Below are 18,478 nucleotides of genomic sequence, written 5' to 3'. Positions count from 1 at the left end.
CACAGTCTAAAAGGTAGTCACAAGGTTTCTGCTGCGTAGGGATGGGGCATGGGCCTGGGATTCGCAAGGTTTGCTGCCATTTGTCTGCTGCATAGGGATGGGGTACGGGCCTGGTAGTCACAAGGTTTGCTGCCATTTGTCTGCTGCATGGGGTTAGGGCACGGGCCTGGTAGTCATCATCATCAATCGTATTTATTGAGCGCTTACTGTGTGCAGAGCACTGTACTAAGCGCTTGGGAAGTCCAAGTTGGCAACATATAGAGACAGTCCGTACCCAACAGTGGGCTCACAGTCTAAAAGGTAGTCACAAGGTTTCTGCTGCATAGGGATGGGGCATGGGCCTGGGAGTCACAAGGTTTGCTGCCATTTGTCTGCTGCATAGGGATGGGGTACGGGCCTGGTAGTCACAAGGTTTGCTGCCATTTGTCTGCTGCATGGGGTTAGGGCACGGGCCTGGGAGTCATCATCATCAATTGTATTTATTGAGCGCTTACTGTGTGCAGAGCACTGGACTAAGCGCTTGGGAAGTCCAAGTTGGCAACATATAGAGACAGTCCCTACCCAACAGTGGGCTCACAGTCTACAAGGTAGTCACAAGGTTTCTGCTGCATAGGGATGGGGCATGGACCTGGGAGTCACAAGGTTTGCTGCCATTTGTCTGCTGCATAGGGATGGGGTACGGGCCTGGTAGTCCCAAGGTTTGCTGCCATTTGTCTGCTGCATGGGGTTAGGGCACGGGCCTGGGAGTCATCATCATCATTTGTATTTATTGAGCGCTTACTGTGTGCAGAGCACTGTACTAAGCGCTTGGGAAGTCCAAGTTGGCAACATATAGAGACAGTCCCGACCCAACAGTGGGCTCACAGTCTAAAAGGTAGTCACAAGGTTTCTGCTGCATAGGGATGGGGCATGGGCCTGGGAGTCACGGGGTTTGCTGCCATTTGTCTGCTGCATAGGGATGGGGTACGGACCTGGTAGTCACAAGGTTTGCTGCCATTTGTCTGCTGCATGGGGTTAGGGCATGGGCCTGGGAGTCATCATCATCAATCATATTTATTGAGCGCTTACTGTGTGCAGAGCACTGGACTAAGCGCTTGGGAAGTCCAAGTTGGCAACATATAGAGACAGTCCCTACCCAACAGTGGGCTCACAGTCTACAAGGTAGTCACAAGGTTTCTGCTGCATAGGGATGGGGCATGGGCCTGGGAGTCACAAGGTTTGCTGCCATTTGTCTGCTGCATAGGGATGGGGTATGGGCCTGGTAGTCACAAGGTTTGCTGCCATTTGTCTGCTGCATGGGGTTAGGGCATGGGCCTGGGAGTCATCATCATCAATCATATTTATTGAGCGCTTACTGTGTGCAGAGCACTGTACTAAGCGCTTGGGAAGTCCTAGTTGGCAACTTATAGAGACAGTCTGTACCCAACAGTGGGCTCACAGTCTAAAAGGTAGTCACAAGGTTTCTGCTGCATAGGGATGGGGCATGGGCCTGGGAGTCACAAGGTTTGCTGCCATTTGTCTGCTGCATAGGGATGGGGTATGGGCCTGGGAGTCACAAGGTTTGCTGCCATTTGTCTGCTGCGTGGGGTTAGGGCATGGGCCTGGGAGTCATCATCATCAATCGTATTTATTGAGCGCTTCCTGTGTGCAGATCACTGTACTAAGCGCTTGGGAAGTCCAAGTTGGCAACATATAGAGACAGTCCCTACCCAACAGTGGGCTCACAGTCTACAAGGTAGTCACAAGGTTTCTGCTGCATGGGGATGGGGCATGGGCCTGGGAGTCACAAGGTTTGCTGCCATTTGTCGTATGCATAGGGATGGGGTACGGGCCTGGTAGTCACAAGGTTTACTGCCATTTGTCTGCTGCATAGGGATGGGGTATGGGCCTGGTAGTCACAAGGTTTACTGCCATTTGTCTGCTGCATGGGGTTAGGGCATGGGCCTGGGAGCCATCATCATCAATCGTATTTATTGAGCACTTCCTGTGTGCAGAGCACTGTACTAAGCGCTTGGGAAGTCCAAGTTGGCAACATATAGAGACAGTCCCTACCCAACAGTGGGCTCACAGTCTAAAAGGTAGTCACAAGGTTTCTGCTGCATAGGGATGGGGCATGGGCCTGGGAGTCACAAGGTTTGCTGCCATTTGTCTGCTGCATGGGGTTAGGGCACGGGCCTGGGAGTCATCATCATCAATTGTATTTATTGAGCGCTTACTGTGTGCAGAGCACTGGACTAAGCGCTTGGGAAGTCCAAGTTGGCAACATATAGAGACAGTCCCTACCCAACAGTGGGCTCACAGTCTTCAAGGTAGTTACAAGGTTTCTGCTGCATAGGGATGGGGCATGGACCTGGGAGTCACAAGGTTTGCTGCCATTTGTCTGCTGCATGGGGTTAGGGCACGGGCCTGGGAGTCATCATCATCATTCGTATTTATTGAGCGCTTACTGTGTGCATAGCACTGTACTAAGCGCTTGGGAAGTCCAAGTTGGCAACATATAGAGACAGTCCCGACCCAACAGTGGGCTCACAGTCTAAAAGGTAGTCACAAGGTTTCTGCTGCATAGGGATGGGGCATGGGCCTGGGAGTCACGGGATTTGCTGCCATTTGTCTGCTGCATAGGGATGGGGTACGGACCTGGTAGTCACAAGGTTTGCTGCCATTTGTCTGCTGCATGGGGTTAGGGCATGGGCCTGGGAGTCGTCATCATCAATCATATTTATTGAGCGCTTACTGTGTGCAGAGCACTGTACTAAGCGCTTGGGAAGTCCAAGTTGGCAACATATAGAGACAGTCCCTACCCAACAGTGGGCTCACAGTCTACAAGGTAGTCACAAGGTTTCTACTGCATAGGGATGGGGCATGGGCCTGGGAGTCACAAGGTTTGCTGCCATTTGTCTGCTGCATAGGGATGGGGTATGGGCCTGGTAGTCACAAGGTTTGCTGCCATTTGTCTGCTGCATGGGGTTAGGGCACGGGCCTGGGAGTCATCATCATCAATCGTATTTATTGAGCGCTTATTGTGTGCAGAGCACTGTACTAAGCGCTTGGGAAGTCCAAGTTGGAAACTTATAGAGACAGTCCGTACCCAACAGTGGGCTCACAGTCTAAAAGGTAGTCACAAGGTTTCTGCTGCATAGGGATGGGGCATGGGCCTGGGAGTCACAAGGTTTGCTGCCATTTGTCTGCTGCATAGGGATAGGGTACGGGCCTGGTAGTCACAAGGTTTACTGCCATTTGTCTGCTGCATAGGGATGGGGTATGGGCCTGGTAGTCATAAGGTTTACTGCCATTTGTCTGCTGCATGGGGTTAGGGCACGGGCCTGGAAGTCATCATCATCAATCGTATTTATTGAGCGCTTACTGTGTGCAGAGCACTGGACTAAGCGCTTGGGAAGTCCAAGTTGGGAACATATAGAGACAGTCCCTACCCAACAGTGGGCTCACAGTCTACAAGGTAGTCACAAGGTTTCTGCTCCATGGGGATGGGGCATGGGCCTGGGAGTCACAAGGTTTGCTGCCATTTGTCTGCTGCATAGGGATGGGGTACGGGCCTGGTAGGCACAAGGTTTGCTGCCATTTGTCTGCTGCATAGGGATGGGGTATGGGCCTGGTAGTCACAAGGTTTACTGCCATTTGTCTGCTGCATGGGGTTAGGGCACGGGCCTGGTAGTCATCATCATCAATCATATTTATTGAGTGCTTACTGTGTGCAGAGCACTGTACTAAGCGCTTGGGAAGTCCAAGTTGGCAACATATAGAGACAGTCCCTACCCAACAGTGGGCTCACAGTCTACAAGGTAGTCACAAGGTTTCTACTGCATAGGGATGGGGCATGGGCCTGGGAGTCACAAGGTTTGCTGCCATTTGTCTGCTGCATAGGGATGGGGTATGGGCCTGGTAGTCACAAGGTTTGGTGCCATTTGTCTGCTGCATGGGGTTAGGGCACGGGCCTGGGAGTCATCATCATCAATCGTATTTATTGAGCGCTTACTGTGTGCAGAGCACTGAACTAAGCGCTTGGGAAGTACAAGTTGGCAACATATAGAGACAGTCCGTACCCAACAGTGGGCTCACAGTCTAAAAGGTAGTCACAAGGTTTCTGCTGCATAGGGATGGGGCATGGGCCTGGGAGTCACAAGGTTTGCTGCCATTTGTCTGCTGCATAGGGATGGGGTATGGGCCTGGTAGTCACAAGGTTTACTGCCATTTGTCTGCTGCATGGGGTTAGGGCACGGGCCTGGGAGTCATCATCATCAATCGTATTTATTGAGCGCTTACTGTGTGCAGAGCACTGTACTAAGCGCTTGGGAAGTCCAAGTTGGGAACATATAGAGACAGTCCCTACCCAACAGTGGGCTCACAGTCTACAAGGTAGTCACAAGGTTTCTGCTCCATGGGGATGGGGCATGGGCCTGGGAGTCACAAGGTTTGCTGCCATTTGTCTGCTGCATAGGGATGGGGTACGGGCCTGGTAGTCACAAGGTTTGCTGCCATTTGTCTGCTGCATAGGGATGGGGTATGGGCCTGGTAGTCACAAGGTTTACTGCCATTTGTCTGCTGCATGGGGTTAGGGCACGGGCCTGGTAGTCATCATCATCAATCATATTTATTGAGCGCTTACTGTGTGCAGAGCACTGTACTAAGCACTTGGGAAGTATGTGGGACTTTGCAAGAATGCAACCCCTGAAGTATAGAATTAAGTGAGTTCTGGAAAGAATTGACACCAGGATCTGGGCTCACAAAGCGGTACAGTCAGGGAATTGTGTTTTAGACTCGATTTGATGATACGCTCTTAGAATTGGACACAGCAGCAACCTTGTTTTCTTCTCGCGGGGCATCTGACCAAAGAAACACCTAAGGCATTCTGGGATGTGGGAAGGCCTGGCAGGAATTTGGAAAAACAGCTCGCTAGCGGGGGCAGCCAAGACTGAGGCAGCTACCAGGGTCACAGTGCTGCAGGACAGCATTGGCACTATGTTTCTTTTTGTTGTTGTTTTTTTTTTTCTTTAATGGCATTTAAGTGTTTACTATGTGTATCCAGATGCCTTAGATGATTTGGTCATTCATATACCTGGTGGCAGGGGATTGGACCAAATAATCTTAGGATCCTTTCCATTGCTATCATTCTGTGATTCTAAGAATCTGTAAGGCCCCTTGTGAATGTACTGCAAATGGCAATTTCACTGAGAAAACCATATCCAGGCAGATCTTGGTAAAGGAGCCATGAGTTGCTATGCTTTTGTACTGAGAATCTAATTTAATAAAGTCTTGTTCTTCATATTCCCTATATGCCCAATTCCCTTTCCTACTCCCAGTTAAATTCTGTCTGCTTCAAAGAAGCCCAGCAAGCTGCTTGTTTGACCCTTCTCTGCCATGTGACCTTGGGCAAGTCACCTAACTTCTCTGTGCCTCAGTTACCTCATCTGTAAAATGGGGATTAAGACTGTGAGCGCCACGTGGGACATGAACTGTATCCAACCTGACTATTTGGTATCTACCCCAGTGCTTATTACAGTGCCTGGCACGTAGTAAGGGCTTAACAAATACCATAAAAAGTTACATTTGGACACTTCTTAGCAGAGATACATATGGACAAAAAAATGACACTTCTGAACATATCATGATGAGCCCTGCAGCGCAGCTTAGCAATATAATTGCCTGTTAAAAAAAAAAAGTGAGATAAACTCAAAGAGGTGGGATAACAACAGGGAAACCAAGCCTGGATTTCTTGATCCTGGCTAAGTAATAATTTCTCCGGTAAATAGAGGAGCAATGCTGAAAGATTAGGGGAGCCAAATCTCTTCCTCTCCTCTTGGGTAAAAAAACAGCAGCATTAACCACAGAGCTGGCAAGAAGATGGGGCTCTTCAGTGCTCACAGTGAGTCAGAGCTCTCTGCTGTGTGGTGTAGACAAATTTCTCAGCTCTTTGGATGTGCTCAAAGGTATGATTGGGAACTGACCCAATGACCATTTCTGCACAATTCCCTGGGTCTCATAATTCTAGACCAAAGATTGAAGTCTCCACTGTGAACGTAATGTTTTCTGAGCCTTTGGTTTTGCAGCTTGTTCCTTCCTTCATTTGGGAGTGGGTCCAGGATAGAATCTCTGTGGAAGTTGCTACTGATGACCATTTTTGTTCCCTTAGGCCTTTTTCGATAGAGATTATATTACCAAACACCCTGGAGATGCTGAGAAAATCACCCAGCTCAAGGAACTTATGCAGGAACAGGTACTGCTCTACCTTTAAACGTGAAAGGAAAACAGATTGCAGAAATTGTCATTTGTGGGTATAAATATTGTTTCAAGGTTGGTTTAAAATAAATGCTCCTCCCATGATGGTTAAAACCCCTTAGTTTGAGCAAGAGCAGGCCAAGCAGGGGATTCTGCAAAAAGCATTTTTATAGTTTCTCCAAAAGGACAATAAAGTGAGACATTGCTGTTCCCTCTCATTACTGATTTTTGGATTTAATGGTGAGGCTGATGAATTTTTGTAATTTTTTTAATAGGTTCATGTTCTTGGAGTAGGGCTGACAGTTCATGAGAAATTTGTGCACCCGGAAATGCGCCCTCTTCATAAGAAGCTGATTGATCAGTTTCAGATGATGCGTTGTAGTCTGTACTACGTAAGTTTTTCCAGACCTTTAACTCGGTTATTTTGAGGAACTCCAACCTATAGCCGAAATTAGTCTAATCAGAACAAAAACCCAACTGCCTTAGAAAATGACTGTCCATGAAGATAAGCCCAAAGCAACAAAGAGGGGGGAAAAGGCAAAAGTAATACCTCTGTTAGTTGACAGATATCAAAAAGGATTCCTTACTATTCGGTTAAATCGGTGTCTGTAGTTCAGCCACCCCTCTGATTAACCAGTGGCTAATATAATAATGATGGTATTTGTTAAGCGCTTACTATGTGCCAGGCACTGTTCTAAGCACTGGGGTAGATACAAGGTCATCAGGTTGTCCCAAGTGGGGCTCACAGTCTTTAATCTCCATTTTACAGATGAGAGGCCAAGGTCACACAGCAGACAAGTGGCGGAGTCAGGATTAGAACCCACATCCTCTGACTCCCAAGCCCAGGCTCTTTCCTCTAAGCCATGCATATACCATAGGCAGTGATGATAGCTGGGAGAATCGATCCCATTCAAGCTGCACCTTATTTTTTAATTTTACCAAATTTGCTGAGTTTGGGTAACCTTCAAGTTAGTTTCTTCTTTAACCAAGGCTTTGCTCGATATGCAGTCAGATACCTTCGTAACCAGCAGAATACTCATTTAATAACATTGGCAACCTGGAGAATGTTATATCTGAGCTCTGTCGTCAGACTCTGTCTACTTGTTCACTTCTAGGGAAAATAAATGGTGTTGAGGGGGCTGTGGAGAACTTGAAGTCGCTTCAGGAAAGAGCAACCGAGGCGATCAAAGAGATGAGCAATACAACCTCTACGGAAAAGTTAAAATAGCTAAGATTACTTAGCCCTGAGAAAATAAGGCTTTAGGGTTATTTGAAAACAACCCAGGAGTATGAAAGAGGTTGTTAAATAAAGGATGATGAACATGGCTCTCCATTTCCAAGGAGGCCAAGCTAAGAGAAAATAGACCTAAGTCTAACCTAAATTATTTCTGCTTCATCTGGCAGATGTCCTCCCAGTGAGGAGTGATAAACATTAGAATGGATGAACAAGGGAGGTTGTGGAATTACCATCCATGGGGTGGAGGTGGGAGGCCTGTTTAAAAAAAGGGGAGGTGGGCGGTAAGGGGGGCTTGGCGATAAATAGCCAAGTATATTTTCCTGAAGGCAGGGAGTTCAAAGTATTTGATTTTTCAATGGTCTCTCAAACTTTGTAACTTTAAGATCAAATCCTAGATGAAAAAAGCTTGCATTTAAATCTGCAAGAAGGCTTCCGGTAACCACAAATTGATATTTTCTGTGTACTCCAGTGGTGCTAAAGATAAATCTTGATTACGTTATTAAGTGGCTTGGCTCCTGGATCTAGAGATCTCAGTATTGCAATCCTAAGCACTCTCAGACCTTCCTATATCTTCCCCCACCGTCCATTTCCATCACAGCTGTTTACGGGTCATAGATCTTTCATGCTAGACTGGAGGCCGAACGCTTTCCACCTTGCTTTTGAACTTCCTTTCCACATATTGTCAGTTTGGGGGAACCCTGTGGCAGCTGTGCCATTTTAAGTAGAGCTGTGTCCTGAATAAAACTTCAAGGGAGCAGTCTTATTGTTTTCAACTGTGTAGCCAAGCCCTGCTATATAGACAGTGGGTGTGATTCTCTAAGCTAAAACCCAAATCAAAAGAGAATTAGCTGTTCACTGGGCTTGGTGCAAAGGCCAAAGTCCCTTCCCATGACACAGTCTTCCCTGATTGTATCGAATCACTGCCCTGCCAGAAGACCTCTTAGGTGGTTGATATATCAGGAGGAAAAGGTCTGATTATTCGTTGCAATACAGAGAAAGACAAACCTTCCTTCCACCCAAACACTGGGGCCAAAGGGAGCAGAGATTTTGCAGGTGATGAGGATTGGGAGGAGACAGACTTCAAAGATCGACTAGGTCAGAAAGCCACCATTTTGGGTCCTTTCAGCCCTGGTAGGTCTTTTCAGAAACCTGACATGGAGCCAGCCTGGGAGTTCAGCTCAAAAAGCCATGGGGGCCATCACTGCTCTCATCCCCAGGAGTAGGCACCTAGGCTTAGAATTTGGGGAGGTCAGGTTTTTCAGGGTTCCACAGCATTTTACAGGATGGCTCATTTGAAAGCAGTTTTAATTTGTGGAACTTGCTTTTAAAAGAGCTTGCCAAATCAAAAAGGACAGTTGTTTAGGATTTCAGCAAAGAATGTGGTCATTAGGTAGCTTTCCTTTAGTTCTTAGTAAACATACAGCTCCTCCAATTTGTGTGGAACTGAAACTTAAAGGACATCAAACATTTCTACACTCTGACCATCACCTGGGGGAAGAGCTCAAAGTGACTGTTTCCCAATTGGAAGAATTCTCTGCCCTCTGACTGCAGTGTGTGTGACCTCCACATGTCTGCAGGCAAAGCCTTTGTGACTCATGAACCAAAACTGTGCATAGAGGAAAACTGAGACAAACCACCACTAAGATTTTCTCGCTTGGAGATTCAATCTCTCATACACACTTAGCATATTTCCTGTGTTTTCTATTTTTTTCCAATAAAAGGAGCCAAGAGCCCATTCGCTTAAAATATACTGGAAAGGAAGTTTCTTTATCAGTCTCTGCTATAAAAACCCCGGAGCTTATTTGATGAGCTGAGATAGCAAGTATATGTATGTTGAATTCCATTTTGTAAGGAGGCTTTTGTCATTCAGCATGCTTTGTTATGGCGGGGGACGTCTGAGTCCATGGAATTGGCATTCAGTAAAATTGACTAGTATTGGGGACAAAGATGAGGCAAAGAAATAGAGAAAAAAAATTAGCTTCATTAGCAACAAGGGCCTGAAACTAATGTTTTGTCACCCAAAAGAGTTTAGTCTCTAGGTTCTTGTCAAGTAGTTTATGATCGTAATAACAATTTAATTACACAAAAATAGAACCACACTCCTCATCTTCCTTCCTAAACCTACTCCTCCTCCCGACCCTCCCATCAGTCACAGAACTGCCATCCTCCCCATTCAAGAAGCTCACAAACTTGGTGTCATCTTTGACTCCTCTCTGTCTTTCACCTTCCATATTCAGTCTGTCTCCAAATCCTGCCAGTTTTTTTCTCCACCGTATTTCTCAGATCCAGCCATTCCTCTCCACCTATACAGCTACAGGGTAGTCCCTGATCCAAGTTCTCATCACCTTACTGATCTGCTCACCTAAAGCCTCTCCCCTTCATACAGACGCCCAGATCATCTTCTTAAAATGACATTCAGATTGCATCATGCCGCTCCTCAAAATCCTCCAGTGGCTACCCCTTCCTCTCACGTCAAACAGAACCTCCTTACCATTGGATTTAAGGCTCTTGACCTGTTTTCTGCATACATATCCACTCTCTTCTCCCAGTACACCTCAGCTCACACTCTCTACTCCTCCCAAATTTACGTGGAGAAGTAGTGAGATGTAGCCTAAGAGCGTGGGCCCACGAGTCAGGAGAATTGGACCAGCGTGGTAGCAATTTGCATGGAGAGGAAGGAGCAGAGAATGTGTCTACCAACTCTGTTGTACTCTCCCAAGCGCTTAGTACAGTGCTGTGCCCACAGCACGCAATACATACCATTGATGATGAAAACTGACAAGATTTTGTGGCTGGCTGACTATGTGGGTTGGAGAAAGAAAAGTCAAGGATAAGTCCAAGGTTGTGGGCTTGGAAACAGGGAGAATTGTAATGTTTTCAACAGTGATGGGAAAGTCTGGTGGAGAAGATGGTTTGAGGGGGAAAATGAGCAGTTCAGTTTTAGACATGTTGAGTTTGATGTGTCAGCGGGACATTGCTTCCAAGAGAAGCAACATGGCGGAGTGGATAGATCACGGACGTGGGAGTCAGAAGGTCATGGGTTCTAATCCTGGCTTTGCCACTTGTCTGCTGTGTGACCTTGGGCAAGTCACTTCACTTCTCTCGTCCTCAGTTTCCTCATCTGTAAAATGAGGATTAAGACTGTGAGCCCTATATGGGACAGGGACTGTGCCCAATTACCTTTTTATCTACCCCAGCCCTTAGTATAGTGCCACCTGGCACATAGTAAATGCTAAACAAAAACCACAGTTAGTATTATTATGCCAAACACAGTGACACATACACAGAAGCACTCCTTCAAATGTCTTCCACACAGAGCAGTAACAGCAAGTCGAGAGAAATGGAGGGAGGGGGAGAGAGAGAGCCTCAGCTAAGGCTGCCACTCCTGCTGCTACTACCCCCATGCTACTCCCAAGCTGCTGCTAGACCCAATCCCCAAAATGTTTCCAGTGAGACCAATTTGGAAGAAGTCTCTTGCAGTGGTAATAGTAGTAATGACTGCAGAAGATGAAGCTGCAGTTGGAGTGGGTGGGCAGCACCAGTATCTTCTTCTGTCTCCATCTCTCCCTCTCTCTCCCTTCTGACCTGCTGTCCCCTCATGCTGAGAGTGTCCTACTGTCACAGTCACTCATGCCACCCTAGCAGAAGTGGGAATTTAACGAACTTCATCAGCCATTTTCCAGGTGGTGGAACTGGAGACTGAAATCTGTTACTGTCCCACATGAGTGCGGAACAGATGTCCACATTAGACCTCGGACACTGGTTGGAAGAACCTGACGGATAGACCCTAAGAAGCAAATGGGTCCAAGAAAGTTGACTCTCATTCAAAGACAGAGTTGTGCGGGCCCAGGACAAAATATACTAGTGCATAGGCAGGTCCAGATGGGTAATAAAATGTCAAGTGGCTAAAGCAAGAGCCTGGGAGCCAGAAGACCTGTGTTCTGATCCTAGCTCCGCCACTTGCTTGATGTGTGTGACCATGGGCAAGTCACTTCTCTATGCCTCAGTGTTCTCAGCTGCAAAATGGGGATTAAATGCCCGTTCTCCTTCTTACATAGTCTGTGAGCTCCGTGTGGGACAGGTACTGTATCTGGCCTGATTAACTTGTATCTACCCCAATGCTTAGAGCAATGCTTGACGCATAGTAAGTGCTTAACAAATACCATTTTAAAAAGTTGTTCAGGTTCAGAACTCTACTCTGCAAAAACCTGATGGGCAAATGGGACAGCCATAAAAGGTGGCAGTTGGACCCATCACCCCAAAAGACAGACTTGCAAGGTATTTTCATCTGTTAACTTCTAAATCTGGTAACTTTTTTTTTCCACTTCCATAAGCTTGAGTTCTGGTGAGGAGCAAGATAATAGTGGAAAGAAAAAAAATTATTCTCATTGTGGCTGGTGGCAAAACTGCCATGGCTAATAAAGAAAAGTATGGAAAACAGTATTACTATATGTCCCCTGGATTTTATTAGAAAAAAATATGGTAGAGCATTCGTATTAAATGAAAGAATTCTCCCCATTTTTTCCTCCAAGTCATTTTGAATCCTGACTACCTACAGTAACTAATGAAGTTTTAAATTTGCTTTTAGGAGTTTCCTGGTTTGGATAAACCGAATCCACCTTGTCCGGGTACCATCGTCTCTCGCAGCAACATTCTGGTGTCCCATGGTGCAGTGAGTTCAGAAGGCTCCAGGATGGTCCACAGACACAGGTACACTGTCTGTCCTGGGTAAATACACAGAACTACCCAAATAATTGGTTCCTGAGGGCCTAAGAATTTCTGCTGTGGAAAACGATCAGGAAATGTTTGCTGTCAAAATTTCAAAATGTACTTGAAGGGGGCAAAATTTCTCTCTCCATCTAATCAGCATTAAGGGCAAAAATCAGTTTGCATCTTTCAATAAATCAGTGGTAGTTACTGAGCACTTACTATATGCAGAGCACTGGACTAAGTGCTTGGGAGCATACAGTGAAACAGAGTTGGCAGACAAGTTCTGTGCCCACAGCGAGGAACTGTAACCTGGGTTTGGGGTTTTCCTAGTATCTCAGAAGCTCTTAGGTGGATAAGGATTACTCAATGGTTAATTAATTGATGTTATTGACTGAGCACCATCCGAGTGCTAAGCACTTGGGAGAGAGCAGGAGAAGCAAAACACATGTTCCCTGCCCTTGAAGGCGCTCCCAATCTAATGGGGGAGACAGACAAAAGATAGGAAAGCGCTCCATTCTTCAGTTTGATGGTCATGGGGCACTGCGGCCTAGAGTATAGAGGACTGGAAATCAGAAGACCCGACTACCAATCCCAGCTCTGCCACTCACCTGCTTTGTGACCTTGGGTAAGTCATTCAACCGCTCTGGGCCTCAGTTTCTTCATCTGTAAAATGGAGATACGACAACCGCTCTCCCCACCTCATAAATTGAGAGCCCTGTGTGGAATAGCCCTGTGTCTGATCTCATTGTCTTTGGTCTCCCCGCAGCACTTAGTGTAGTGCCTTGGCACATAGGAAGCACTAAAAAATAAGACAAATTAAGTGAGTTCCAAGTGGAGAACTTTCTCTGCATAGCAATTAAAAAGAAAGAATGCTGGGAATCCTGTACCCACTCTTCTGGGAAGAAGCTCAAAAGATCTCACCTCCAGCAATCTAAATTGTACCCGCTTCTTCACCATCAACCTCCCAAAGTGAAAACATTTTCCAAATCTTAGATAAAGTGGTGGTTGCCCTCTGCTGTATTTGAGCCAATTGGGTATGGCTTCGGGTTCCTGGCAATGTTTGGGCATTGCCCTTGGCTTCCGTTTTACAGAACGAGAGATAACTTATCCAATCTGACTCCTGATGTTTTCAAAATATATCGTGTGGCACTTCTGGGGATTCTCAGCTTTATCTCCCAGCTTGAAGAGCCCCAAGAGTCATTTTACAAGCACTAATAATAATAATAATAATAATAAGGGCATTTGTTAAGCGCTTACTATGTGCAAAGCACTGATCTAAGTGCTGGGGAGGATACAAGGTGATCAGGTTGTCCCACGTAGGGCTCACAGTCTTAATCCCCATTTTACATATGAGGTAACCGAGGCACAGAGAAGTTAAGTGACTTGCCCAGAGTCACACAGCTGACAAGCGGCTGAGCCGGGATTTGAACCCATGACCTCTGACTCTTTCCACTGAGCCACGCTGCTTCTCTGACCCCTGCCAGCATCTGCTAGGTCCTAAAACCCTCCAGTTCTTTTTTTTCTTGGGTTGGGCAGGATTTGAGGGTCTCTGCCTAGCAAATCCCAAATCCCTACAACCCTATCACTTCCACTACTCATTGTCTCAAGCCCAGGTGTCTCCCCAAAGGCACAGGGATCATCCTGCATCCCCCTCCTGGCTACTACAGGAAGTTGGCAGAAAGGGGATTCTCTCCTCACAATGGCTGAAGGTCTTTCCCCTACCTGGCCTCCCTACATCCTTCAGTCCACTGGGCTCGGTTACAGGTTAAAACTGTATAAGGCGTTAGAAACTGCTGAATTTATCTTCCTTCAGGAGGGGCACCTAGGAGTCCATCTCCTGGGTGTGCGGATGAGGGCCACAAATGGTTTGGAAGATTCCCCTCCCTAGATATTTCTGAATGTCTCTGAGTTCAATTGGAAGTTCAGGAAATCCACAGATCCAGACCTTAACCGTGCCACCCTGTGTTCTCCTTTCGATTTCAGCCCAGTGAACTCGATGGCTGTAGTCCGCCACTCATCGTCCTCTCTTTCCTCTCATGCATCCAGCGAAGCAGGAAACATGGTGGTCTTGGCTGAGGGCGCTGTAGGAGGGGAGATTCCTGATGACATGTTCCACCCCATGCAGGTACCTAAGTGCTCCAGACACAGAAAGTTTGGACTGCTCCAGAGGCGAGGTTCATTCATTCATTCATTCAGTCGTATTTATTGAGCGCCTGCTGTGTGCAGAGCACTGTACTAAGTGCTTGGGAAGTACAATTCAGCAACAAATAGAGAAAATCCCTGCCCACAATGGGCTCACAGTCTAGAAGGGGGGAGACAGACATCGAAACAAGTAAACAGGCATCAGTAGCATTATTGTAAATAAAAAGGATTATAGAGCTATGCACATCATTAATAAAAGTAAATAGAATTATAATTATAAATATGTACATATATACACAAGTGCTGTGGGAGGGGAGGGGGTAGAGCAAAGGGAGTGAGTCAGGGCGAGGGAGAGCAGAGGAAAAAGGGGGCTTAGTCTGGGAAGGCCTCCTGGAGAAGGTGAGCTTCCAGTAGGGCTTTGAAGGGTTGCATCTGAGGTTACATCTCAGGAACAATCGACTCACTCAGGGGTCTCCATCTCTAGCCGCACTTCCCTGTGTCGGTGAACCAGCATGTCCAGGGATGGTCCTAGATTGCTGCACTGTCTTTATCTCCATTCCTGATTTAAGAATGCCCACCATAGAAGGAAAAAGGGCAAGTGAAATATTTTCTGGGGTATATATGACACCCAAGGCTGAAACTGGGTAGGTGAAAGAGAGTCACTATTGTTTTACAGGAGTGGGGAGAGAGGGCTGGGAAATGCATCCTTGCCTGCCGAGTTGAGAAGTGAGATCCAAGACTTTTCCAAGAGAACCTCGGTCATGCCACTTTTAAGTATATATCAAAGCTAAGGCCTTGGAACATAGGAGATGGAGGGGTGCCCTTTCAAGCGAGAGTGATGGATGATCACTTTACTGTTGAATTTGTGTGAAGACTTTCAGGCTCCCGTGACCCAGTAACGCTGAAGAAAAGAGTAAAAGTGATTCCCCAGTATCGAAAATGAAATGTGCAGGATGATTTTAATGTACCATTCTGGTGCTGAAGCCGGGGACAGGTTAATGTACCATTCCACTAATTCTCTTTGATTTATTTCTCTGCCACCTGCAGGCTGGCTACCCAAATGCCAGGTTCCAGGGTTCGGTCACCAGCGTCTCTGTTGTATCCTCGAGCCAAGCCAGTCCTTCCTCTTCCAGCCTCAGCTCCACCCACTCTGCACCATCGCAGATGATTAATTCTGCCCCTCCCAGTGCACGAGGTAAGAATGGCGGGCGGGAGTTTCAGAGACGTGACGAAGAGCGCACACGAGGCCCTGACTTCCTCACCTTCTTGTCTCCTACGCTTGTGCTATTAAGATACACCCAAACCATTATTTTTTAATAGTCACTCTTAAGGCTGCAAAGTCACGTTTTGGCTCTGAGGTGTCCTGGTTTCTCTTCGAAAGCTTGTAGAGTTCCATTCAGTAAACATGATGCAAGGAAGGGTGCTCTCTGGCCAGATGGGTGTGGTTCACTGTGGCTTTAGGCCCCTTCTGTGCATCTGTTATGAATGTGCTGCCATCTAAGTGAGCCCGTCACTGCCTCACGCTCAGTATTCCCCCAGGGGCACGCTATCTAATGAAAGACTCAAATTCTAACCTGGTGAGATGTTTGCAAAAAGGAGGATGTTCCAGATTAAAACAAAGGTCAATCTAGGATCTAGGGAAAAGTTAACAAAGTACTGTAGTGAGAAGCTAATTGTGTAGACTGAAGCAAAGCATTTTAATACAGTATCAGAAACATAAGGGGACTTTCTTAATTTAAAAAAAAGGTCAGGGCAAAAGCTATTTACTTTTCAAATTATAGTTTTTGGCGGGTTTTTTATGACACTGCATGAACGTTTTCTCTCCCAGAACCCAACTTCTTCTCTTCCTAATCCTGAATTTTTAAACAACAGCCCTTTTTGGTGGAAGTATTTGTAACGAAATGGGAAAAGGCAATATTCAGTGAGACCTGGAGCATTAAAGGGTCATCAGTGTAGTATTGGCAGCAGAGGGATATGAGCTATACAGGGGGGAAAAAGCATTATTTCAGAGCAAGGAATGTGATAGTCCCAACTCTATTCAGCTGGAAGCTAAAAAGATGGCAGTGGTGGGTGGGCAGGGACATTTTAGCTGGAAAACAAAAATCTACTTCATTTCTAGGAAAGCTTAAAGAAAAACCAGAGAGGCTGGGTATCTACTTTGAGCACTGCCATTAACATCATGGCAATTGGTACAGCAGTTATTACAGCCAGTGACTACTCTGGTGGAAAAAAAAATGTTGCTGAGCCTTTTCTAGGTGCTGCTCTCAGTGCAAATGGGTAGACTTGATCTAATCCCTCAAAGAACTTCCAACCTAAGAAGAGCGAAGACAGGGTGAAGAGAGGGGGACTCGGGTCACACAGCCATTTCAGCCTTCATTCCACCTGGCCACATACTCTGACTGAAAAGAGAAAGGCCACATCGATTTTTCTCCAGGACTGGGGACGGCAAATTCAGCTGGGGAGGCGAAAAGACTTGGAGTGAAGGAAGGGAGAAGGGAAGGGAGATTGTCCTCCACAGGCAAAAATGCATGCCAGGACTAGAACAGAATTGAAAGATAAGGAAACGTGGGGATTGATGGACTGTAAAGGATTAAAGGAGTCAAATTGGCCAGCGAGTAAGGGCAAGATAATCACCTGCAGACACCTGGTGGTGTAAACATGCAGGAGGAAGAAGAATTGTTTTAGGAATTGAACTAGAATAAGAATTTAAAGGAATGCTTTTGATGGAATATAAAGAAAAAATTGAGGAACCATCGGCAAAGGGAGGCTGCAGGAACTTGATTCATTTAAAAATGGAAAAAACTCACAAAAACCTTTCTATATGCAGGTTCTCTGCATCGAACTCAGAGATGTCATCCAGGATGTGTAAAACCATTTCCAGTCCTTACTCCCATCAATCTTTGTGTTGTCATAAATTGAGAAAATCCAAAGATAAATTGAGATTGTGATGCCATAAATACTGAACAGAAATCTCAGGAGAATGAGAAAGTGGGCAGCGATAGGCTATCTTTATTCAAATATGGATGACTTGGATGACTGTCAAAAGACCAGGGGAAACTAGTGGAAAGTGCTGAAAAGTCAAATATATTTCACCTGTAGAGTCTTTATTAAGTAAGCACATAAGAGTTCGATTATTATTAAATGAAACTGGGGTAGAAGTGATGGATGCTGAGCAGGAATTGAGTAAAGCAAGAACAGGAAGAATCCATAAACCTAAAGAAGCCATCAGGTCTGTGTTTGTAAACCTAAATGGATCATTTTTGTGCCTACAGCATGCAATCATTTTTTCCACAAGAGTAGCCTAGACATTGTCTTTCAGGGGGTCATCTGAGTTCCCAGCATCACCAGCTGCTCCCTCAGCTTGTAGTTTCTTGTTGCTTGGAATTCCAATGATGAGTGCTTTTTCCAAGAAGTCATGATTAAGTCAACAGCTCCCCCTTGTGAGCAAAAATCAGAACAGAGGACGGAACCGTGACAATGGGAACGGAACGACCCCCCTTTTTCCGTGTTAGGTCAAATTTCTCTCTCCACTGAACCTTCACCACGTGTCATCAAATAGAAGGAGAGGTTCAGAGCATTCAAACCACAATTCCCTTTTCAGTGGAGCCTTCCTGTAGGAAGCTTTTCTGATTGGAAAAGAAATAGCTATTGGCATGGCTGTTGTAGAGGAGTGACTTTGTTGAAGGACTGTTGATGAAGTTTCCAATTTGACCGTGACACGATCCTAAAGGTGCGCCCACTTAAGCTACAGCATAAGCTCCGCTCACTGGCATCTCTCTTTTTTTTGTCTGGTTGGATGCTAGATTGCTCAAATGGAAACTACAATCTTCTACTCGCCCTTAAAAAGCATTTAATAAATGGTGGTGTTGGAAGCTCCCATCAGAAATGATAGATATGACCCTCAGTCCTGAGACTTGACGTCTGAGAAGCTGCATGGGAGAATTGATTCTAGTGCTAGTGGTTTGCCCAGTGCCACTTGCGCTGTCTCAGCCCGTTGGCCAGTGTCCCAATGCAAAGAGAAAGCCCTGAACTCCACATTTGAGGATCGTTTCCAGACTGTTACTGATTTGCTGTAGCTACTGGGGTGGCTCATTTATCCTCTGTGTATCACTTTTGCCACTGGCAAAAAGCCAAGATCACAGTGGGTCACTCTCT

General features: G+C 46.2%; 1 protein-coding gene across 7 annotated transcripts in view; it reads left to right on the top strand.

Moving 5' to 3' along the window:
- The window catches only part of DOCK3 (dedicator of cytokinesis 3), a 477,519-nt gene that overhangs the window by 440,635 nt on the left and 18,406 nt on the right, over positions 1–18,478 (top strand). For all 7 annotated transcript variants that reach the window (XM_038770866.1, XM_038770865.1, XM_038770864.1 and 4 more), the window contains 5 exons: positions 6,149–6,232; positions 6,510–6,626; positions 12,060–12,181; positions 14,165–14,306; positions 15,371–15,518. In XM_038770866.1, the coding sequence (XP_038626794.1) occupies positions 6,149–6,232; positions 6,510–6,626; positions 12,060–12,181; positions 14,165–14,306; positions 15,371–15,518 (613 nt within the window). The remainder of the gene's footprint in view (positions 1–6,148; positions 6,233–6,509; positions 6,627–12,059; positions 12,182–14,164; positions 14,307–15,370; positions 15,519–18,478) is intronic.

The sequence above is a fragment of the Tachyglossus aculeatus genome, chromosome X2 (genome assembly GCF_015852505.1).
Source record: "Tachyglossus aculeatus isolate mTacAcu1 chromosome X2, mTacAcu1.pri, whole genome shotgun sequence".
In the NCBI taxonomy this organism is placed as follows: Eukaryota; Metazoa; Chordata; class Mammalia; order Monotremata; family Tachyglossidae; genus Tachyglossus; species Tachyglossus aculeatus.
This window is presented reverse-complemented; position numbering and strand designations above follow the sequence as displayed.